The sequence below is a fragment of the Canis lupus genome, chromosome 38, assembly GCF_003254725.2.
Source record: "Canis lupus dingo isolate Sandy chromosome 38, ASM325472v2, whole genome shotgun sequence".
Taxonomy (NCBI): Eukaryota; Metazoa; Chordata; class Mammalia; order Carnivora; family Canidae; genus Canis; species Canis lupus.
Window position 1 is genome coordinate 18,674,354 of NC_064280.1, and position 24,544 is coordinate 18,698,897.

General features: G+C 50.1%; 1 protein-coding gene across 1 annotated transcript in view; it reads left to right on the forward strand.

The window, feature by feature from the left end:
• LMX1A (LIM homeobox transcription factor 1 alpha) overlaps nt 1–23,041 on the forward strand; it is a 160,677-nt gene extending 137,636 nt beyond the window's left edge. Inside the window, exons 4-8 of the mRNA XM_025420910.3 lie at nt 12,597–12,769; nt 15,544–15,621; nt 16,953–17,022; nt 19,415–19,585; nt 21,362–23,041. Coding sequence (XP_025276695.1) covers nt 12,597–12,769; nt 15,544–15,621; nt 16,953–17,022; nt 19,415–19,585; nt 21,362–21,522 — 653 coding nt within the window. The 3' untranslated portion in view covers nt 21,523–23,041. The remainder of the gene's footprint in view (nt 1–12,596; nt 12,770–15,543; nt 15,622–16,952; nt 17,023–19,414; nt 19,586–21,361) is intronic.
• The last annotated feature ends 1,503 nt before the right edge of the window (nt 23,042–24,544 follow it).

Consider the following 24,544-nt stretch of genomic DNA (forward strand, 5'->3'; position numbering starts at 1 on the left):
CTGGCCACATATCCAAAAGAATTGAAATCAGGATCTCGAAACGAAATCTGGACTTCCATGTTCATAGCAGCATTATTTGCAGTTGCCAAGACATGGAAACCTAAGTGTCCATCAGTGATGAATGGATGAGGAAGTTGAGGTATTTATGCACAATCAAATATTATTTAGCCATTAAAAATGAGGCAGTCCTATCAATTGTGACATGGTTGGACCTTAAGGTCCTGATGTTAAGTCAAACAAAGGCAAATACTATAATCTTCTATGTGAATCTAAAGAAAAATAAGCAAACACAAACAAAACCAAAAAACTCATAGAACAGATCAGACTTGTTACCAGAGGGGAGTGTGGAGGGAGGGAGAATTGGAAGAAGGTGATCAAAAGGTACAAATTTCCAGTTACAAGATAAATAAGCACTAGGGATGGAATATACAACTTGCTGATAACAGCTAACACTGCTGTATGGTGCATGCAAAGTTGTTAAGAGAATAAATCCTAAGAGTTCTCATCACGAGGAGAAAATTTTTTCTTTCTTTTCGTTGTATCTATAGGAGAAGATGGATGTTAGTTTAAGTGCCTTAAACTTATAGAGCAATGTTAGCAGAAGCTACCGGTAATAATTTCACTATATACAAATGAAATCATCATGCTGTGTGCCTTAAGTGTATACAGCAATGGATGTCAATTTTTTGCTGATAAAACTGGAAAAATGACTCTATTCTGGTTGCTAGACCTCCCTGTGTATACATGCAGGGGTAGGAGTAGGCAAAGAGAGGGAGGAATATTCTAGGTCAGTGATTCTCAAAGTGTGGTTTCTGTACCAGCAGCATCAGCATCACCTGAGAAATATTAGAAATGGAAAGTCAGACCCTCTCAGACCTATTGGGGACAAGGCCCAGCATCCCAGAGACTCTGGGGAGGGGAGGGAGGTCCAGAAAACTTTTTAACCTGTTCTCCAGGTGTTCTGAGACATGCTCAAATCTGAGAACCACTGCTCCAGAGTCTAGACTATAATAACAGTGGTCTTAGGTTCAGGGCAACAGCATGCTTCCTCTTACCCTTATTTCAACAACAAACTCTATACTTTCATAAGTAATGACAGTGTTGAGAAAAGGAGTTTTTAGTGTTAGAAATTCAGAGCTAGCTAATTACATGAAGTGTCTGTGATGGTGCTATCAGCAATGATTTCTTCAATGTCAAGAGCATCTCAAAATACCCAATTTCACTTGAGGGTAGTAACCATAAATACTCTGCAAATGGTGTAGAATCATGGCACACAATTATATTCAGTTTATAGTTAATTTAGAGAAAGCTCTTTCTGCAAGAATACTTGGTTTCCAAGCCCAATCATGTGTTCTCACCTGTGAAGAACTGTGGCCATGTGAATGTCTGTTGACGATCTCTCAGGAAGGACAGCCCAGCCTGAGAGGGATGAGTGCCTCCTGGCCAAGGGCCTGCTCCTTCCCACAGCTGTCCTTGGGGACTGTGCATTCCAGTCACCGGATGACTGGCTGATGGACAAGTTGCGCCATGGTCCTTGCTCCACAGTGTTGGCCTCTCTCTGTCCATGTCTCCATTTTTTTTCCTTTTCTTCCTCCCTTTATCCCTAATAATCATAATTTGGAGTTTCTCTTTTTTTATGACCTGCTGTCTTCTCCTCTTGAAAACATAACTGGATGGGTACTGAGGAAACAGAGGGCCCTCTGTGGGATCAATAGCAATGGGAAAGGGAAATTCAGATCATTGTTTAAGGGGTGCACATCTCATCCCAGCTGAGCCCCCAAGTATAGAGGTAACTAGTAATTCTCCAATAATTTCTATAACCACAGGAAGTTGGTTGGCATTGGTGAATGAATTTGTGAAGAATGGGGAGACAGAGCTGTGCAGGGTGCCTGTTTGTGCCACGCATTGCCAGTGTGACTTTTGGATTCATTCTGTATTGATTGGGACATGAACTATCTAACAACTAACTATTATTCTCCTGAGTGCTCAGCACGGCACTGGGTTGTGGAGAATACAAAGATAATTTAGATGTATCTCTGTTTTCTAGAAGCTTATTCTAGTTATATGGAAGTATACAGAATTATAATTATTTAGTGAGCATTTGTTAAGTTCCAACCATAATACTATACATAAATTGTTTAGTTTAACTATTATAACTAGCCTATTGGGTAGATGCTTTTAACCCATTTACAGATGGGAAGACCAACTTAATGCCAGGTCGCTTGACCAAGATCACCAGCTAAATGATAAAATGATGGAGCAGACTATTTGAGTCCAAAGCACTGCTTTTAACCACTCTGCTACACGACCCATAGAACTATGTCCTAACAGGATTCTTAGCTTAGTCCAGTGCAGTACTTTTTCAAAAAAATCCACCCCAGTGTTTATAGCAGCAATGCTCACAATAGCCAAACTATGGAAAGAGCCCAGATGTTCATTGAGAGATGAACAGATAAGGAAGATATATATACACACAATGGCATATTTCTCCGCCATCAGATAAATGAAATCTTGCCATTTGCAATGATGTGGATGGAACTAGAGGGTATTATGCTAAGCAGAACAGGTCAATCTGAGAAAGACAATTATGTGATTTCACTCATATGTGGAAATTTAAAAGACAAAACAGAGGATCAAAGCGGAAGGGAGGGGAAAATGAAGTAACATGAAATCAGAGAGGGACACCAACCATAAGAGACTCTTAACTACAGGGAACAAAGTGAAGGTTGTTGGAGGGGAGGTGGGGGGATGGGGTACCTGGTGATGGGCATGAAAGAGGGCACGTGAAGGAGTGAGCACTGGGTGTTCTATGCAACTGGTGAATCACCTCTACGTCTGAAACTAATCATACACTACGTGGTAATTAATTGAGTTTAAAAAAAATCCGTGCTTAGAATTTATGATATTTTTACCTCCAGTGGTTAGAGAATGTAAGGCAACATATAAAGCTGCCTTCTGATTCAAATATTCTTGTGTAACTAAAACATTTGAGGCAGACAGACATGGGCTCTGGGTTTTGGGAAAGGGAAGGAACTGGCGCAGAAGGGAGTTGAGGGTGGCCCCAGAAGATTTAGATCTTTTGGGTACAGAATTACACAACTGAACAAAGTGTTCTCTACTATCCTTGGTCCTTCTGTAGCCTATTGGTCTATTTTATTTTATTCCCGGCGTTTAACATTGTCACAGACTGAATTATGATCTCCTTCATTTATGCATTGCCTGTCTTCTCCCACCAGAGATAGGAGGGCAGAGCCTTCATCGCTCTTGTCCAGGCCGCTTCACCCCGTGTCTGGAAGAGAGCCTGTACGTGGTAGGCACACACCCAGGTGTAGCTGTGCAGTGACGGGACATTCCGGATGAGCGGTGTGAGCTTCATAGGCAGTGGGGACATGCAGTAGGTTCATAAGCCATCCAGAAGACATAGTAAAAATGAGAACATTGAAAACATCTTACATTTTATAGTATTTTGCAGTTTTTAAAAAATGTGCTTTTACCTACTCCTGGTTTCAAGTTCTCACAGCCCTACCAGGGTGGCTTGGCAGGTCTTTATTCTCCTGATTTTACAATTCAGGAAGGTAGGGGTCAGAGAGCTTAGGTCATTGGCCTTAGGTCACATAGCCGGAGAGTGGCAGAGGGTAAGCACAGACCCTATTTGCCTGACCCCACATTCCTTGCTCTTCTGAGTCTCTCTGTGGTTTGTGGGGTGAACTAGGGTCTGGAGACCCAGACCTGGCCCGGGTCTTGAAGGGCCTTGCTCCTTCAAGCCAGCAGAGGGCCGAATCACAACCAGGGCGTCCCTGCCAAGGGCACAGGCAGTTGGATGAGCTGTGGTCATCTGAACGACTTCTCTGTACGGTTAAGCCCACAGTGGACCTGTCCAGGGAGGACTCACTTCCGCGGTGAGAACATTTATAGTGTTAGCCGACTCACTCAACTCCCCAGCCACCTAGAGGATTGCTGTCTGGGTCTTTTTTAATTTAGAGACAGAACTAACCCCTTGTTTCCCAACACTGACTTGAAGCAATTTCATTTTCCCAGATTATTTTATCCTCCTGAAGACTAGTAATTAATGCAGCAAAATTGGACAACTCCAAAGAGAGAGAGTATTCGATCCACCTAACTCTGTTTCTAAACCGGAGGAAATGCACTCAGACCTTGTTAATACTAACCTAGGACAATGTTATGCGTATCACACCCCACACCTCGTGAACCATCATGCAGCTGGATTGATGAGTTTTACTGAGGCCTGAGCACTGAGCCCCAAATACCTGATTTGGGCTTGTTACAAGCTTCCAGTGTCCGTCTCCAATGTTAGCTAAATCAAAACAACACAGTTCTGGCCTTTGTGTAGTGTTTTTCTGTCTGTTCTTGATTTGCATATAGTGATGTTGGTGTAGAGGAATCTTGTGATGTCCCAATTATTAGTATTTCCATATATGATGAGTCTGTACAGAGGGGCAGTCAGCATTTGCACCTGTGCTTATTAGTTTGGATTGCATGTAAACGTGTTTTTATTTATTTATTTTATTTATTATTATTTTTTAAAGATTATTTATTTATTTATTTATTATTTTTTTAAATAAATTTCTTTTTTTATTGGTGTTCAATTTGCCAACATACAGAATAACACCCAGTGCTCATCCCAAGATTTTTTATTTATTTACTCATGAGAGACACAGAGAGAGAGACGCAGAGACACACAGGCAGAGGGAGAAGCAGGGAGCCCGATGCGGGACTCGATCCCGGGTCTTCAGGATCACGCCCTGGACTGAAGGCAGCGCTAAACCGCTGGGCCACCCGAGCTGCCCACGTGTTTTTATTAAAACCGGGAAAGCAGGGACTCCTGGATGGCTCAGTGGTTGGACTCTGCTTTCGGCTCAGGGTCTGACTCTGCTTTGGGCTCAGGGTCTGATCCTGGAGTTCAGGGATCGAGTCCCACATTGGGCTCCCTCAGGGGGGCCTACTTCTCCCTCTGCCTGTGCCTCTGCCTCTCTCTCTGTGTCTCTCATGAATAAATAAATAAAATATTTTTTAAAAATTAAAAAAAAAACAGGGAAAGCAGAAGAATGCAGCAGAAAAGATGCAGGGTACACAACGTATGTGTATGTGTGCATGCTCATGGCCAGAGAGGGACAGAGGCAGGGTAGGTGTTAGCATGAAGCCTATTCAAATGTGAAAAGGACCCAAAGTGATGCAAATTCACGATAATCCCAGCAATCTGCACCAATACTGTCAAGTTTCCCTACAAACCCCCCACCTGGCAAGGCTTCCCTGTCCTAGAGCACCAGCCACTGAGGCAAGCCAGTCGGGTGTCAGGCTGTGGTGGCTGCCAGCATTCCCAGAGCGGAAATGCAGCTCCCTTTGGGGTCCTGGCTGGCCTGCTGGCCCCTCCCTCTGCCTGACACAGGAACCCGCATCCCTTGTGGGCACTGCCGAACAAAGGTGCCTTTCTGGGACATTTGACCTCCAGCCTGACTCAGGATTGCGCTCGGCTTCTGTCTGCTGTGCTCTGGGAAGGCTTCGTGCCCTGAGATTGGAGATCTCTGCTGGGATTGCAGTGAGAAGAAGTCTGAGGGGAGGAAGGTGAGGCAACTTCCCTTTTGGGCTGAAAAGAATGGCTTTCCAGCAGGAGCTCAGGTGGATGACCCACCCCCGGGAAAGCCTTCCTCGTGAGCCTTTCTTTCCTCGCTCTTTAATAATGGTGACGCTGCCCACAGTTGGCCAGCACCTGATATTTTGCAAATACCAGGTCCCCTGGGATCTTCGTAACAATCCCATGAGGCAGCTCAGGCAGGGAGAGGGGACATGGAGGCACAACACAGAGCATCCCAACTGTGTGCCTTTGGGCAACACAACAGCCTCCCTGGGCCTCAGTTTGCATATATATATATATATACATTTCCTGCCTCCTAGGGTTGTGATAGAAATGATGAAACAATGCAATTGTAAAATGACTCCTTGCCAAGTATTAGGTAAGCATAAGGGATTTTTACATTATCTTGTAGATGAAGAAATTGAGTCTCAGAGATGTGGGGAATTTCATCCAAGGGCATACAGGTGAGTAGCAGAATTAGGGCTAAGAACCCCGCTCTCCTATTTCATGGCCGGAGTTACTTTCGACCATTCTAGACGTCACCTGATATGAAGAGTGCTCTTGCAGTGACTGTGGGGGACAGAGCATCCAATTGTCCCCGCTCTTAGGCTGGGATAGACACGGGTAACTGTCCTTTACTTACGTCTGGTTTGCTGGTTAAACAGTCTGTGTCTGGGGCGCCTGGGTGGCTCAAGTCAGTTAAGCGTCTGACTCTTGGTTTCAACTCAGGTCATGATCTCAGTGTCATGAGATCGAGACCCCACGTTGGGCTCCACAGTGGGTGTGGAGCTGCTTAAGATTCTCTCCTCCCTCCTCCCTCTACCCCCTCCATCCTCCTCCCTTTCCCTCTCTCTAAAAAAAGTCTGCTTCTCTCCTCCCTGCGGGAACACCTCAGGCCTGGGCTTGGAAGTAGACAAGCCTCGGATGCAACTCGGTTTTGCCACCTAGGCCCTGTGTGTTGGAGGGGAGAGTTCTGAGCCTCTCTGAGGCTCTGTTTATTCCTTAGGTGGAGCAGAGTTAATGATACTCCTGGCTATGCTTGTTGCCATGGAGATGAGAGGACTCGTGCATCCTGGACACAAAGCCTGACACTGAATTGGTACTTGGAATGTGGGCATTTTCTTCTGTTGCAGGGTCCCTGTGCAGCCTGGGACCTAAGGGATGTCCTCAGCCCAGTCTTCACAGTGGATATGGTGGCCTGCCTTGCGTCCATGCCATTGGAAAGTTCTGCTCTTTTGACATACAGTGCCCCATCTCCTGTATCTGGAACTGCTCCCTGTGTGTGTCACTCATTTTTAGTTCAAGTGACACCTGCACGATGTTGCCTCCTCTGGTCCCCTCCCCTAGCTCCTCTGAGCAGAGTTGTCATTATTTGGGTGGTGAATCTTTCCCCCTTCCCTCATCTGAGATCTCTGTGACAGCAGAGGCTGAGTCTTCTTCATCTGCGTCGCCCAGAATTGTCCTGCTACGGCGCCTGACGTGAGCCCCACAGGGGATGCTTAATGAGCGAGTGATGCAGCGAACCAGTTCCAGGTCCGATCTTTCATGGGAACCTGGGTTTGGTCTGAGTTGAGAGCCACGTGGAAGGCAGTTTCAAACAGTATCTGCAGGGACTCGCCTTTTCCAGGGGACTTTGCTGCTTGTCCCTTGGATTTGAGATGGTGCCGTGCATTCGGAGTTGACCACTGCTATCTGCTCAGGTAGAAAGGAATTTCGATCCTGCAGTACAGGGCAGCAACTGAAATAGCTTCCTGCCTTCATATACCCTGTCTTCATAACTTCCACCCTTCCCTCCTTCCCTCCCCCTCCACCCACGGCGAGTCTCAGACCCTTCCTCCACTCCCCCGGTCTGAAGGACATTTATGAGGCTCATCACTGGGGAAGCATCTGAGGTCTGTTCCTGCCTCTCCCTTCCCTAGCATGCAGGTCTCTGTCCCTCCTCCCTCGCCCTCACCTCCTGGGCCAACCTCAGATATCTCTTTCCCTGTTTATGGGCCGTTGGGATTTTTCCAACAACCCGAAATGAATCTACGAGGCCCCACAGGTAGTACAGCCCGTCTCAGGGCCATAAACCATGGCTGGGTCTTTCATCTGTGATTGCTTATGTCATAAACGAGTGGGAGGGCCAGGCAAGGGGGAAGCAACAGCCCTGAACCATTCCAGATTTTTTTTTTTTATGAGAAAGGGGGAAAAAGAGACCCTGAGAAACATGTTCAAACTTTATGCCAAGCAAATTCATTTCACTATGGTAGGCTGTGTGTGCAGACTTCGTCTCTGGACTTCCCCGCTAGGAGTCAGATTTATGCTGTGTTTGTGTCTAAATGGCCTCCAGGGATGCTGACATTTGTTGTCGGAGACAGCGAGTGGTGTTCCTTTCATCTCCACTGAGGGGTGTCAGGTTAAATTATGAGGGATCGCTCTGGCCTGCATCTGGGTGTGGGAGCCGCTGGCAACAGAGCGGGGCCGCTCCTCCTTCTACTCCCACGTCTCTGCTATTTGAAAGCCTGTCTTTATCTTCTGCTCCCCGGTGTTCCTGCCGGTGCTGGGAGAAATTTCCTAGCTCTTCTAGAATGTTTCTTTCTCTTGGGCAAATCACTAGTGTTCTAGCCACTGCATGTGTTTTATGGAGAAGTTGGGGTCCGAGTGGGACAGGCCTGGCCCTGCAGCAAGAGAAGGCGGGGGAGCCCCTGAACATCCCAGGAGCAGCCTGGAAATTCCCCATGAGAGTCAGAGGGCACAGGTAGGCCCGGAATGTTTACAGCCCGGCAGATAAAAGTAGGGCGATGCTTAGCGATGGTCCACATTCTCCCTGGCAGCTGGGTTGTGGCATCTGCCGGCGCTTTGTGAGATGCCAGGAGGCCCCCGCGTGCTCCGTCTTCAGAATCTCCCCCTGCTCTGCAAGGACACCTGGAACTCCACAGCGGTGACCAGGTGGCTGGAGGCCTTTTCTGCACGATACATAGATGTTTTTGATGGTGGGAGAGAGCACATCAAACTCCCGGGGTGCCCATCAGCAGGGCTTCCTGCCCCCATAGTCGGGACCTGAAAGGACTGGGAAGCGGGACATGTAGGTTTTGCTGGAACACCGGAGATCGGGAGCAGTCCAGAGAAGGGATCGGCCCACGGTGGTCTGCAGGCCTCATCTGGCCTGGTGCCGCTTTTGGCTGACTCTCGTGGGGGGATCGCAGCACCCCCACCCCCAGACCAGGCTCATATGGTCTGGTCTGTGGTTTTTGCGCTTTTGCGCACCCATGGCAAAGTCAAAGCATCGCTGCACCAGACTGTCAGGTCTGCAAAGAGGAAAATATCTCCTCTGTGGCCTTTTACAAAAAAAAAAAAGCATGTAGGCAGGCTCCTGGTCTAGATCATGAAAGGCTTCTTGGAAGGCAAAATGTGGGACCCAAGGAGACAGGGGGCGGGGGGAGAGAGAGAGGGAAGGAGCAGAAAATCAGAATCCAAGAGAGGAAAGGTACCACAAAAGCAGTAGGAACACTTCAGAACAATCTTCTTTTTTTTTTTTAAAAGACTTTATTTATTCATGAGAGACACAGAGAGAGGGGCAGAGACACAGGCAGAGGCAGAAGCAGGCTCCATGCCGGGAGCCCAGGATCATGCCCTGAGCTGAAGGCAGACGCTCAACCACTGAGCCACCCAGGTGCCCCTTGAGACCAATCTTAATCTAGTTCATTCTGTCCTCCCCCAGCCCCGGCCCCCTTCTCCTTCCTCTTCTGAAAACATGTAAACATGTTCTCACCTCTCCTCCTATGGGGCATAGAGAGGATGAAGGGCCACGCGTAGTGCTGTCCACGTGCTCTGACGGTGGGCGCCAGGGGTCGTTCTCTTCCCTCCTGCCCGTCCTTCCACGATGGAATAGTAGGTCCTGGGGAACATGCAGGCAGCCCAGATGGGGTGGGGTGGGCGGGGGGTGAGGGGGAGCGTAGGGCCCTGGGGCTTCAGCTAGCTGGCCTCCTGGCCTCCAAACAATCTGGAACCGGCCCAACCCCTTCTCCCTCCCTTCACCTTCATCGTGGACGACACTCACAGGCTCACAGGCGACAGAACCGACTCTCCGTGCTGGCTGGGGTTGTGTCTGCAGAGAGAGACATGAACACCGGCTTTGTGAGACCCTAACTCAGACTCCCGTCAGGCAGCTATTATTAACAGAAAACATGTGTCTCGGATTAAGAATACTTCTTTCATGTCACTGTAATAATGACGACGACGACGACAGTGATTTACTAAGCACCTGTTAGGTTCTAGACAGCGCCGATCCCTCTACGCATATCATGTCATTTAATGCCAGCAGCCCTGTCACTGTCCCTGATGAGACAACTGAGTCTTGAGAATTGGTCCAAGATCACACCTCATAGTTGGCAGAACCAGAATTGAGACCTGAGTTTGGGTGACTCGAGCCCACGTCGCTTTCCCGGACGGTGGCAGCGTGTATGAGCCGTTGTCAGTGAATCTAGTGTGATTTTAGACTTTACGTTTTCATTGGTTTTGTTTTCCTCATTGTCAGTAAGCCTTCGCCCCAGACTGTGTGGGGAGTGACTGCAGGAGCACCAGGCTGGGCCCCTGGAGACTTTTGCAGATACCATTTTATGGACAAAACTGATTATAAGACCTGCAGTTCTTAAAATATATGGTTACATCTTATTTTATTGTTTTTATCTTATAAAACATTGCATACTTTCCAACTTCTTTAAATTAAGCTTTTGGTTTAAAGTCCAGCATAGTTCACGTACAGTGTCCTGGGTATTTCAAGTGTGCAATGCAGCAAATCCTACGGCTGCATTTTTAAATGTCGCCTGCAGTGGCCCCCTTGGTCCTGTGTTCCAGACTTCAGTCGCTGGCCTTGTGGGAGGTCTGGGGTGTGGGGTGTGGTGTGAGCCCGTTTCCAAAGAAAACTCACTGAAGGCCTCACAGGTACCAGAGGAGCATCCTTTTGACCCTGGGAGTTCACCAGCACACGAATTCTTGGCCTCAGTGAAGGACCAGGCTTTGAAGGGCAGGGGGTCGTCTCTGAGCAGTGGGGTGTAGGGCCTTGCGAAGGTGAATGAGAGGAGTCTGTGGCTCTTTTCCCCACTGTCTCTCTTCTTGTGGGGTCGTCTTCTTTCCCTGTGGCTTTTCACTCTTATATGCTTCTTTTTTCCTTACCATTCTGAAAACATCCTTCTAGAAAGATCTTCAAACCTCTTTCTGGGGAGGGATGGCTGAGGTCGGCTTACTGGGTTTGCCCCATGGAAGAGCTGCCTCTGAGGCGAAGATGCCAGAGTAGCCACTCCTTGTCTCGAGGATTCTTCTTTGATCTCTTCTTTGATCATTCTGGGTTTTCCCCTGTGCTCTCTCTCAAGGGGAAGGAGGCAGAAAGGAAAAGACATTCTTTCCCCATCGATTTGGAGCCTCCTCTGTGCTGGAACCCACAATAGCACTACCCCTGAGCTGCGCGCGGGGGGGGGGGGTGTCATTGTTGCGGTGGTGCAGGTGGGGAAACTGAGGCCCAGTGCATGACCGCACTCCCATAGCACCGCACCTATAATGGAGGGTGGTGAGCTGGTGGAGACTCAGGTGTGCCGGCGTCAGACCTGCTCAGTGACATTGAAAGGGTCAGGCCCTCAAGGGCCTCACAGGTTAGTGTCCCTTCATGTTCCAAGCGTATGTCTGAGTGTTCCTAGAGAAAAGAGGCCATCGTCCTTTCAGATGAATAGTCTACGCTAAACCAGCACGTGCAGATGAGCATCCTTTACAGGGGAGGGTGGGATGAACAAGTGTGTGTAGCTCACTGTGGAGGTCCCCATCTCCTGGGTTTCTTGAGGTGGCCGGAGGGGGAGCCAACGTCAGGACACCGGAGCTGGGGATCGGGCCTTCCACTGGAGGCAAGAGGACAGCTGGGCTCTGTAGGACCCAGACAGAAACCAGGTTCTCATTCAGGTTGTTTGGGCACATAACTGCCAAGGGCTTTTGGTGCTGAAAGGAGCAAAACGTCTCCCTCACATGCTATTTCCCAGACCCTGGAAGCATCTTCTCAGGAGTGTGAGGTCCGTGGGATGCAAGAGGTGGTCTGGGAGAGAATGCGACTGATACTAAAAGCCTTGCTTCCTTCACATAACCCACCTAAATATAAATACAATTATTCTAATAGTTATTTATTTTCTAGACAAGCAACTTTGGCAAACTCCCTGTATTTTGTCCATTCTCAGTTACTGGTCCCTACAGGTAATCTAATGCTGGATCGTTATGGCCTTTTAAACAGTAATATTTTCTAGCCCCTGGCAGTGACTAGAATTTCGGGCACAGTGTCTAGGTAGTTATGGAAAACTTCTCCAGGCCTAGACTTGAAAAAAGTGACCTCTAAGAAATAACACTGGGGCACCTGGGTGGCTCAATGGTTGAGCATCTGCCTTCGGTCCAGGTCGTGATCCTGGGGTTCTGGGATCGAGTCCCACATTGCACCCCCCGCAGGGAGCCTGCTTCTCCTTCTGCCTGTGTCTCTTCATGAATAAATAAATAAAATCGACCTCTGATTAAAAAAATACAAATAAATAAATAAAATCTTTAAAAAATAACATTAATAACCAGTGCTTCTTGGGCATTTATTATATGCCAAGTAGCGTTTTGAGCACATTATTGGTAAATTTGCTTAATCCTTGCAACAGCCCCGATGAAGTGGGATCCCTAATGTCCCAGGGAAAGACACTGAGTCAGAGAGAGGTAAGTAACTTGCCCCAGGCCATGCAGTTAGTAACTTTGCATCAAGGACACCATCCTGGGAGAAAATTCTGAGCCGTAATGGTAGACTTTCTGGTTGCTGTCCCTGGATTTTAGAAATATTTTCCTTTGCACCTTCCTGGATGGAGGCTTTCAAGTCAATCCCACACAGGTTCCTGCACTCACATGTGAAGCCATCCTGAGGACACGGACCCCAGTGCCTTGTTCTAGAATAACCTGTAGCTCTAGGAAGTGGCTTTAAAGAATGTAACATACTGTTTTCTGCTTCCTTTAGGCAAAAGTGATGATGAAGAAAGTCTTTGTAAGTCAGCGCATGGGGCAGGGAAAGGAGCTGCTGAAGATGGCAAGGACCATAAGCGCCCCAAACGTCCCAGAACCATCTTGACAACCCAACAGAGGAGAGCGTTCAAGGCCTCATTTGAAGTGTCCTCTAAGCCGTGCAGAAAGGTACAGGGGGGAGGAAGGGAGGAAAGGGGATGGGCCCCCCCTTGTTTGCGTGTACTCTGTGCTCCTCCGGAGTGTTGATGGATGCACCCGGGGGTCAGGGCAGTGAGGGAGCTGTTCAGATAGTCTGTGCAGGTGGCCCCGAGCCTTCTTGGAGACTCTGGAGCACTGGCGCCATGGCCAGGGAAATAATAGGATCTCCCTATGCTTTTGTGCTTGCATAGCCATTTCACGTGGCTGCTTGCTCAATTCGTGGAGAGCAACAGCAGGAACAGCAGCAGCAGGTGCCAGTTAGGGTCTAGACTCAGATGCTATAACAAGAATAGTAAAAAATATAGTGGTTTGTAGAAATATATTTATTTACTTTGGGTCTAGCTTATTCCACCTGGAGTAGTGATTTGGGGACTCGCTGATGTCTTGGTTCATTCATTTTCGTGGCTGAATGGAATCCCGCTGTATGGATGTGCCACAATTTGTCCATTTGTCACCTGTGGATGGGTGTTCAGGGTGTTCCCAGTTTGGGGCTGTTACAGATGGGGCTGCTGCGAACCTGATGAGGTATGGATTTATTTCCATCTCATGTCACAGTCTGGAGATGAGCAATCCAAGACCAGCAGGGAGCTCTGTTATCAGTCATAGGGTTCTAAGGCACCAAGGTGTCACCATCTTTTCCAGCTGCCATGGTGGAGAAAGAGGACAAGCCATGCCCCAAGCGTCTTTGTATCACTTTCACTCATACGTGGTGGCCTGAATTTAATCCCATGACTGCATTTCCTGTAAGGGGGCTGGGAAACGAGTCTATCCTGGGTGACCACATGCCCTGCTAATGCTTGGGGATTTAATCATCAATAGGAGAAATGAGAAAATGGATATTGGGGACAGTCAGCGGTCTCTGCCACAGAGAGCTGTGCCCATTACGCAGCACCTGCCATTTATTGACTACCTGCCATGTGCTCAGTCTTGTTACTTAGACGATACAAGCAAGAAAACTTTTTTTAATAGAAACTCATGGGGACATACATATTTTTTTAAGTTGGCATTGTTTTTCCCATGTCTCTATCTGTATTAGTCAGCTTTTGCTGTCATAACAAATAAAATCTTAGTGGCTTCCAGCAAACATTGCTTTCCTGCTCCTGGGCGGTGGCTTGGCTGTGGCCCAGCTGGGTTCAGGTTCAGGCCTGTTCCACCTGCCTCTCCGGGGCTCTGGGCTGAAGGAGCGCGCTGTTGTCACGAGGATGGCAGAAGGCAAGGGGCCAAGTCATACTGGGCAAACCCACTGAAAGGCTCTCCTTGGATCACACATACCGTATCCACACATATCCCACGAGCCAAAGCAAGTCATGTGGCTCACTGGGTGTGAGGCATGGGGGGAGGCCTGCCCGTTGGAGCCGGGGAGGGAGAGAGGGGGAGATGTTTGCTGACCTGACCAGCAGTACAGTCCATCACCACATGTGACCTCCTGCAGACCTCCTTCTCTCCCTGCCCTTGCACCCTTAGGCTCCAGGGGAGGTGCTGGGAGGAAGTAAAGTAGCCCCAAAGTAGGCTTATGCAAGGACAAATGACCACATCCTTCATTTATTACTTTTTCTACATGTACTAGGCTCCCAGCCTCTGAATGGCCCTGTGCCTGGTGCTGCTGGCCAGGCAGCCTGCAGGCCTAGTGGGGAAGAGATGCATATGCACATAACTAACAAGGGAAAGAAGGCCCTGAGAACCTAACAGAGGGACAGCCGGGAAGGGCAAGGTCATTTCTGTCTGGGGAGTCAGGCAAGGCTTTGTGGAACAGGTGGCTTCTGAGCTGGGCCTCTGAAAAATGGATAGGGTTTCAGCAGGTGGAGGTGGGGCCGGGGCACACTGCTATTTGAGTGGCTTAGCAGAAGGATGTGCTTTAGAGATCCCGTCTAATCATCTCACTTGTCCTCAGCCCCTGTGGTGTGGTAAAGGTAGAGCACTTCCCAAGGCCTCCTGTGAGCTCTCTGCTCCCGTGTTTTGCATTCAACCTCATGTCCAGCCCAGAGTCTAAGCCAGGAGGGCAGTGCCTCTCAGCCTTGCTCTCAGAAAGGCTGTGCTTCTCGCCTCTTCCCTTCCTGCCACCTTGCCAGTCCCTCACTGTGTGTCCGCGTGGAGGGCGGATGTTTAAACCGTCTCTTCATCACGGGGCTCCTGACCGTCCCGTCTCTGCAAGGCCACAGAGCACGTGCTGATCAGAGCTGACCGCTTTGCTCTGCCAGGTTCCAGATCACTCTGGTCTTATTCTCCTTGAGTAGGGCTCACTCAGGGTAACAGTGAAGATGAATATTCATGGAACACCCAAAGTCACCTAGAGCTCTGTGAGGGACAGAACCAAAAATTTAGGTCAAGGAATTTAGACAGAAGAGGACAAGAGAGGGCCATTTGTCTTGCAAAGTCATTGCCCCCTCCATTCTCCCTAAGTAGGTTATTCCATAGGCATGGATGTGACTCCTAAAGCACAGTAATAGATTTTGCTGATGTTCAAAGACCATTTGAAGGCCCAGTTTCCAGAGTCAGAGAAGCTGAGGAACACCTCTTGGAATGCACATCTAAAGTAATCATTCCTTTCTTCGTTTACCTGATGAAGGACCTCTCTCCACCCGAAGGGAAGCAGTGGTCTTGTGTTTGGGATCACATTGCCCTTAAACATTAGCCAGCTCCTATATAAGACACAGCCTGCCTGTGCGCCGCATAGGGAACGTCCTGCCCCCCCCCCCCCCCGAGATGCCAATGTTTCTCTATTTTTAATGTTCCGTTTTGTCAAGGTGAGGGAGACCCTGGCCGCAGAGACAGGGCTGAGCGTCCGTGTCGTCCAGGTGTGGTTCCAGAACCAGAGAGCTAAGGTAATCCACTTCATACTGTCATCTATCTCTGTGTGGCTGGTTTCCTGATAATAGCAGTAGGACTTAGTATTCGCAGATGGGCTCTCTAACCAGAACCCTAACCAGGATGGAGTAGTTCTCATGATTCAAAAATTCTGTTATTAACAGTCATGTCAGCCCTGCAGAAGGGGAGAGATGGGGCATTTGTTCTAGTGAGATGGCTTTGATTTTCCTAGTGGCCATGACTATGACTCTGGCCAGCCATCTGCCAGAATAAATGTCTTTCTGTGTCTTTTGGTAAAAGCGGATTCTTTAATTCATCTTTTTAAACCCAGCTACCAACGTTCTCTTAAAATTGTGAAGAGAAACCTGCATAGCACACATGTGACTGAGGTGATATCCTATGATGTTGGGTGGCATGGATGCCTTGACTCAGTGCCCGCCATGTACACCCCAATTGTCATATTGCTCTCTGGATCCTACTGAGGTCTGTGTTGCTCCACCATAGTCTTTCACTCATGTGGTTTCCTGCCCCTAAAAATGCATGTGGCCCATGGCCCATGTGTCTGGGGTCCTGCTCTATACTGGGTGACAAATTCACATCTCATTATCTGATCATGATTGTTAAGATAGCCCGGCGCCACCCTAACCAAATCCTTCAGCGCAGGGCCAACGACACATACTCCATCCTGAGAAGACTCCATGTTTCCATAGGTTTGAATGAGGCCCCGTAACCTAATGGATTCATAAATCAGAGGAGGTTGAAGCTCTGAGCAATGTTTGCTGGTTTTGGTTAGGGTCTCGCGGAGCCCTGACCTTCCACAGAACACAGCATGAGAAGCTCGGGTTAAAATGTTCCTGCCAGGAAGTTTTGGTGTTAACAGGGTGCTCTGGGGGATCAGCTCCCTACCCAGAGGTACAGGTCTCCTGGCAGGCGTCTCAGACCCCAGGGCCAGCAGATGGGGGTGTGGGCAGGGAGCAGCCTCCTGCCACATCCCAGGTCACACCCGGTCAGCAACCCCTTGCTGTCATCCAAGCCGGGCTGTGGTCCCCACACCCACACTTACACTTCACCTAAAACTGTCACAACGTAAGCGATGATGTTTAGCTGCTGAGAGGAAGTTCCTGTGCCTGTGAAGACCCGCAGCCTCATGCTTCCCAGCCAGCTGGCTTCCCATGGCTGCAGGTGAAGAGCCTGAACCAGCCTTGGGACATGTGGCTGGCTCCCCCAGCATGGTTCCTTCACTGAGTCAGAACTCGAGAGTGTCCCCCTGCTTTACGCACAAGGCCTGTCCTGCACCCCCGGCAGGAGCCTGCTGCCAGTCACCTGACTCTAACCCTCTCCTTGTCAGATGAAGAAGCTGGCCCGGCGGCAGCAGCAGCAGCAACAGGACCAGCAGAACACTCAGAGGCTGAGCTCCGGTAAGCGGGGCCCCTGCAGCCAGGCTTGCAAGCCTCCAGGCCTAGCCCCCCCGCCCCCCGCCCCCCCTCCCCCGGCTCTGGAAACGGCCACATCAGTGAAGCCCCATTTGCACCAAGGCGGGGGGCGGGGGGTGGGCTTTTCCAGCAGGGATCTGACTGAGGTGGTTCAAACCTTCTCCAGAGCTCCCACTTGGCAGGACGCCCCAAAGAGCACACACCTGGATCCTCCTCCTTCCTGGCAAATTGGTTGACAGGACACCACTGTGACTTACCCCTTTCCCGAACAACATAAAATAGTAAAAATACTGCTAGTGAAACTGTATCCCCCTCCCTTGTCGGGCATGTTTATAGTTCAGGGTGTTCTCACCTGACCCAAGTCTGACAACACCTCCCTCCTGAACCAGGGGAGCAGAGCAGTACTTTGTCCCCATCTCACTGATGAGCAGACGAGGGCTCTGCAAGGCTGAGTAGCGGGTGAGTCAGGACCAGAGCATATGCCTCTGAATCTGGGTTCTGCTAGGCTGTGCTGCCCTAACTCTTCCCTCCTGCATGCACCTTCATTTGCTGCTGTGGTTCATAGGGATGGTGTGAGGACTGGAAAGAGGGTGAGAAGGGATAGGTTGTGGGCAGGAGGCTGCTCAAGGGCGTTAAAAAGAAAAAAAAATCAAATATATAACTATATTATGACCGTGTTATTCTTAAAGGGATGTGCCCCCAAAAGCCATCCAGTGGGATTCCCTGAGACCTAGGGTCTGTGTACCTCAAGCAGGAATTATCAGCCTTCAATATGCACATAAATGACTTGACATTTGGTAAAGTACAGATTCTGATTCCTCTAGTCTGGGTAGACCGTGAGATCCTGCATTTTGAACAAACTCCCACCGCTGCCAGCCTGTGGACCACACATTGAAGGTCATGGGCCATGACATTGGTTCTCAGCCCCTAGACAGGACTCCTTGTCCTTACGTGGACCTTGCCTTGTGCTTGATACCTAGGCTAGGCTCACTCTAGAATCTGACTCTTGCAGCCCGGAGTTCTCTTGGCTTCTTATCTTCTAAGCCAGACAGTATCTTAGTGGCAAGATAGATGCTCAGAGAAGTCAAACAAAGACATGGGGACCAGGGAAGGCTGGAGGGGCAAGTTGCTCAGGAGACCTGAAAGCTACCACAGCTCTACCCGCAGACCTGTCTGATCTGGGGCCAGCCTTTCTGTCTCCTGGTGCCTCAGGCTATCTCTGGTGATAGGATAATCACACCTACCAGCCCTATGGCCCTGGTAAGTTCAGAGGGGTGTCACGGACAAGAGAAGGCTTTAGGAAGACCCATGCACGTTGACTCCACATAGGTCCACATGGTCAAAGGGGGAAGGATGCTTCAAGGCAGTATGAGAACACCAGCTCAGAGTGCTTGAGGCTTGGAAGAATTCGAATGGCAACTTAAGAAAGGGTAGACTTAAGAAAGCAGAAGCTGGTGGAAAGTAGAGTCTCTGAGAGTTAACGGAGAACCACACAAGATATGGAGGCAGGCAGTGAGTCCTCTGTTCTTCAAAAATTCTGTACACAACTGTAGCAAGTTCTTCCAAAGCACATTCACACCATCTCACTGAGTCTTTCTATCAGCTCCATAGGGTCAGTGGGGCCGGTGTCATAAACCCAGCTTGATTGACGGGCTCCCAGAGGGGTGAGACTGGAAGGATCTTTAGATGCATCATCTCCAGTGGCTGCCAAACCCGTGGGTAGCATCAAACGCCTTGCTTTTAATGATATATTTCAAGGAAACTCTCCAAATTCAACTGCACTTCCCTCATCCCTATTCTCTGAGGTTGACCGTGATGGCCCTTGGCAGGGCACAGGCTGGGAGCCACTGATGTCACCTCGTTCCAGACCATTTCGTAAATGAGGAAACCAAGAGCCAGGAAGGAAAATAATCTCATCATGGTCCCACGGCCAAGATGGCCCTCCATGCCTCTCACCACCTGGTGTTCACACCTTTGTGTTGTCCCTTTGGACACTGACTTGGGATGACCTACGGAGTGACTTCTGAGGCGGGGTCACAAAAAGTGTGGCAGTTTCTACTTTGTGCTCTGCTGGCTGGCTGGCTCCAGGGAAGCTGGCTGCGGTGTTGCCAGGCTGCTCAAGCAGGCCTATGGAGAAGTGCATGGTGGGGCGACAGTGGGATGGCGGACTCAGCATGTCCCACTCCAGTGGGGCTCACAGTATCATGGGCATCAGCCCCTGTCACTCCTCCTTATGAAGCCATAGCAAAGGCTGGTGCTAGACAGGGACACCGGGCCATGGGGGGTATGAAGTTCAGAAGATGCTGTTGCCTTCTGTCCCAGCGTGGAGTCCTGGGCTGCACACGAAGAATGATCTGTCTTCTTCTTTGTCCCATAGCTCAGACAAATGGCAGTGGGAATGCTGGGATGGAAGGGATCATGAACCCCTACACGGCACTGCCCACCCCACAGCAGCTCCTGGCCATCGAGCAGAGTGTCTACAGCTCAGACCCCTTCCGACAGGGCCTCACCCCGCCCCAGATGCCGGGAGACCACATGCACCCATATGGTAAGATGGACTCAGGGCCCACGGGCACCTCTCACGACCTGCTTGCACAGTTCCCCCTTCCCTTCCAAACACATCCACGTGGTTCCCATATGCTCCCCCGAAGCCAAGTAGAACACGTGCCCAGAAGATTTTGCTAGAATCATCTAACAAGCGGCTACAGAAGAAAGACCAACACGCATGGTCATTAGTGATACTTCCTTTTATTCTCCTTGTCAAGGATTCTTGTTAGTTTTACATAAGAGGTTGTATTTTCATTGTTGACCTGTTTGCTGGGATCAAATTTCCCTCCTTTCATTTCATACCAGGTACCACGTGCTTGTAAGCGGTACCAGCAGTGATGTGGGCAAAAGGCCTTAACTAAGCAAACTGTTACACGAAGAAAGAAATTACATAAAAGTATAGAAAGCGAAGTTTCTAGTTGAACTGATGCTTTTTAGGCATTCTAAATTAACTCCTGAAACATGACCTGACTTGTGAAGTGGATAGTACCCCCCGCCCACTCCCATCACCCCCACACTGGGGTTGCCTTAAGTGCTGGGCATCGGGAGGGCTTAGCCGCCTCTCCCTGCCCTGCTGCTGCTTCAGCTGGGCACCCTGACGGGGTGGGCGAGCTCGGGAGCGGAGGGCTGAAGTTCAGTCCAGGGCCAGAGAGAGGTCACTAGATTTCTATACACAGGAGGTCAGTGGCCTCCGCGATGCATCTGTTCTGTGTAACCTGTGCAAGATGACGCTGATCGCTAAAAATAAAGCTATTTTATTCAGCAAACCTTCAAAACGGTATTGGAGACACATGCCCCAGCTCGCTGGTATTGTCAAGCAAATGCTTTTTCTTCCCCTTCATTAAAAAAAAAAAAAAAGTTGAAGTGACCCATCTTTCCGCGTGATGCAAAGTCCCTCTGCGGGGACTTCATTGAGCACTTGCTCATTCATCCGTAGAATCGTCTGGCCAGGTGGAAGGTGTGCAGGGCACAACGAGGGCAGCTCTGGGTTCTTGTCACGTGGTGCCTGGGCTGCTCCACAGTCTGTCTTCTCTGACAAGGGTGTAACTTAGTCGAGGGTGGGCACCTCACCATCTTTCCCTTGCAGGACGCATTTGGGGGGCGGGCAGCAGACACTCAGTGTGATCTTGCTGTTTTTTTTTTTTAAAGATGTTATTTATTTATTCATGAGAGACACAGAGAGAGAGGCAGAGACACAGGCAGAGGGAGAAGCAGGCTCCCTGCAGGGAGCCCGATGTGGGACTCGATCCCGGGACTCCAGGATCATGCCCTGAGCCGAAGGCAGATGCTCAACCATTGGGCCACCCAGGCGTCCCTGATCTTGCTGTTTGAAGGGACCCCTGTTACCATGGAGGTGGCACCAAGCACCGATGTTAGCCTTCTTACTAGTCCTCCGTCAAGAGCTTCCCTTGAGGGGGCCAAGTCCTTAGGAGCCCTGGACCTGCCTCTCCAGCCAGTGGGGCCGCGTCCTCCCCACTCCACAAACTCGCCATCTAGACGTTGGGATGTTTACTTCTGCTGGGCACCATTTGGCCCTTTGTCCCGTCCTAATTTATACGGGCTCCAGCGGTTGCACTTTGCACCCGAGCCCTCCAGGCACCTGAGAGGCCTTCTGTGGATAGGGCCCACCTCCCTCCCATTCCCCAGTGGCTCCCTCCACCCGCTCCCCAGCGCCCGCTGGGAGACATCCTCTGGGGGCTGCATCCTGCTGCATTTCCTGGCGCCCACGGGAGTCTCATCTTCGGGACCCTCACGACCCGTTTCATCTCTGTTACAGGTGCCGAGCCCCTCTTCCATGACCTGGATAGTGACGACACCTCCCTCAGTAACCTGGGTGACTGTTTCCTAGCAACCTCGGAAGCTGGGCCCCTGCAGTCCAGAGTGGGAAACCCCATCGACCACCTGTACTCCATGCAGAATTCTTACTTTACCTCTTGAGTCTTTCCCTGGAGTTCTGTGGCGGGGCTCCCACTTGGAACAACCGTATTCCGTGCGGGGCCGGCGTTAGGATGGGGAGACCATGGAGGAGGTGGGCTGGGGAGGGAGTTTGGTCGGGGATGCTGTTGTATAACGCCCTGGTGTAGCTCGGCATTTCCAAAGACTGAATACATAATGGATCGCATAGTTTCATGTTTCTGATAAGTCTTAGCTTTAGGTATGAAGATGTGTTTATCATTAAGGACAGGGACTTTTAATATAGACATTCTCATGCGAACTAGGTACCTAGAGACTCCTAACAACTTCCCACCATTTTGGGGAAGCTCCCGTCAAGAGGTGCATATGTCTACCCGTCCATATACCCATAGACAGACAGACGGACAGATGTGTGTGTGAGTGTGTAACCTTCCATGCTTTATCATCAAAGTTTATTCCTAATTATAACAGACACCAACTGTACAGCAAAAGTAACTTTATTTTCAGTGTGAACTATATTTAAGGAAATGCTTGATGCACTTAAGTTATAAGATGAGATAATTTACTTTTATAAACTTTATTTTTAGTTCGGAGAGACTTGTCGGCAGGGCAGAGAGGGCTGCTCCACCTAGGCCGGTAGCTTTGAGTGCTTGAGCTAATTCTGTTTTCGAGAGTGTGTCACCGAGGCCTGGAAAGCAGCTCTGTGTGGCTGACCGTACTCTTTCGTGGATTCTTGCTCTCTTTGGGGTTGAATCACAGGGCTTGGGTGGGACAGAAAAAACAAAACAAAACAAAAAAATCCTTGATCGTGTTCTTAGAAAAGGTAAAGCCTAGACTCTTCAGCTTCCTTTTAAACTCTGACACGTAGTTGTGGGCAGCAGTAGGACGGCCAGTTCTGCTCTTAAACTCAGCATCTGCAGGTGTGGGATGAGGCTGATAGTATGTACCTACCTCACTGGGGGACGCTGAGGCTTAATTCGCCCCCAGGACACATGAGCAGGGCTGAAACGAAAATCCCATATTTGTTTAAAATACCCGACCAGTCACTTGGCGAAAGGGGCTACCGGGGGCTGCCCGTACTGTGAGCCCAGAGGGCCTTGCTCTGCCCGCTGTGGTCCCTCCTGCAAAGCCTCAGCCGGCGGTGCCCGCTTAGGGCAGCTCAGGGGCCAGAGTCCTGCGATGGGGAGGTGGCTGGTGCTGCAGGGATGGAGGAGGGCGTCGTGCTGTTCTAGACCAGGGGTTGGCAAACTGCTGCCTGCGGGCTGTGTCATAGGGCCGGCCAGCTATGAATGGTTTTTATATTTTTAAAGGGTTGTGAAAGAAAGAAAGAAGAAAGAAAGAAAGAAAGAAAGAAAGAAAGAAAGAAAGAAAGAAAGAAAGAAAGAAAGAAAGAAAAGGAATATGTGACAGAGTGTCTGTGGCCCAGACAGCCTGAAATATTAACTACCTATGCCGTCTGGCTCTTTTCATAAAATGTTTGCTGGCCCCTGTTCTAGAAAGTCTATCCCTCAACAGCCTCCTGGAGCTCATAGAGGCAGCAGGGACCGGCGAGGCGGGGGTGGGGTGGGGGGGTGGACACCCAGGGTTCTTCCTTCTGTCTCGCTTCTCGGACTTTGAGCGCAGAAGCCCCAGCTGCCATTGTACACAGGGACACTTCTGTGCCCTGATCTCCAGTCGTGGTGCTAGGACCAGCTACTTCTGTGCTAGGATGCCTCCTGGGAAAGCAGACGAGTGGACGGGGACGGGGGGGAAGCCAGGGGTGGGGGTCAGCTTGGAGTCCTCCGAGAGTGGCCGGTGCAGGCTTGGCCTCACTCCTGAGGACGTCCTGGGTCTCTCGGGCCTTGCGTGCAGAGCCGGGTCCCCTTCACTCTCTGCAAAGCCAGAGGGAATGTGCTCCCTTATGGTAGAGTCTATGTTGTGTGATTTTTGTGCTCATGTTTATAATTTATGCAAACCACCGAGAAACCCGAACCAGTCTGGCGAGGGAAAATCATGCAGATGCCGTATGAGTCTGCAGACTTCTGTGGTAGAGATGCGTCGGAGAATGTAGCAGATACTATGTGAGTGAAAACAAATAGAGATCCTTACTCCGCTCGTAATGGCATACCAAGATGAAATTAAAAACCTCTTACAAATGAGCTGTCATTGATTTGGGGCCAGGGGTGGGGGGCCGGGACCTGGGGGCAGGAGGGTGGTGGTGGGATGCGGGTATTTTGTCAACAGGGGCCTGGAGGTGAGCATATGGCGAAGCTTAGCGTGAAGGGGAGGTGACTCCAGCAGAACCGGAGGAGAGAGGCGTCCTCACCTTCCCGCCAGGATGAACTGCTGCGGAAGGAGGCCCGGGGAACATTCCATCAGCACCGTCCAGTTCCCCCGAGGCGGAGTGGTTTGCAGTGTGCACTGCAAGAACATTTGCTTGAAAATCACAGCAGAATCGTGGGGCCGGAGACAGAGCTGTCACTCGGATAAAGGAGGTGCCCAGCTGGCACGAGGGGGCTGAGCGGAAGCTTCTCCCAAAGCTCTCCGTGGTCTTAAATGTGGCACAGGGGCGACTTTTACCACTAGGAAGAAAAGAAGTAAGGAAACCATATGAGTGCAAGGCCACACAGACACCCTCAAAGTGTGGCTTCACTTGTGCGTGTTCTCTCCTCCACCTGCAAGACCCAATTACCCTCACCCCGGCTCACTCACCCTGTTAGAAGCTGGCCCTGCCTCCTGCTGAGGCCCTGGAAGGAGAGAAAGGTGGGCTTTGGAGCCAGGCTGGCGGGAGGAAGGAGCCCACCGGGGAGCCCTGCCCGGGCTGGCCCTGCTTCCCTCTCCAGCTTCCAGAGATCCCAGCCCGAGACCGTTCCCTGCCATGGTTTGTTTGCCTGACGGCGACTTGCCCTTCGGCATCAGCCTGCACCTGGCCCTCTCAGGAAGGCTGCAAAGCTGGATGTGAGGACCCCAGGAGTGCCACCTGCTACAACGAGCACCCCCCACCTAATTTTCTGATCATTCAGACACAGTAGAAATTGATATTTTTGCTCACGTGAAGGACCTGGGA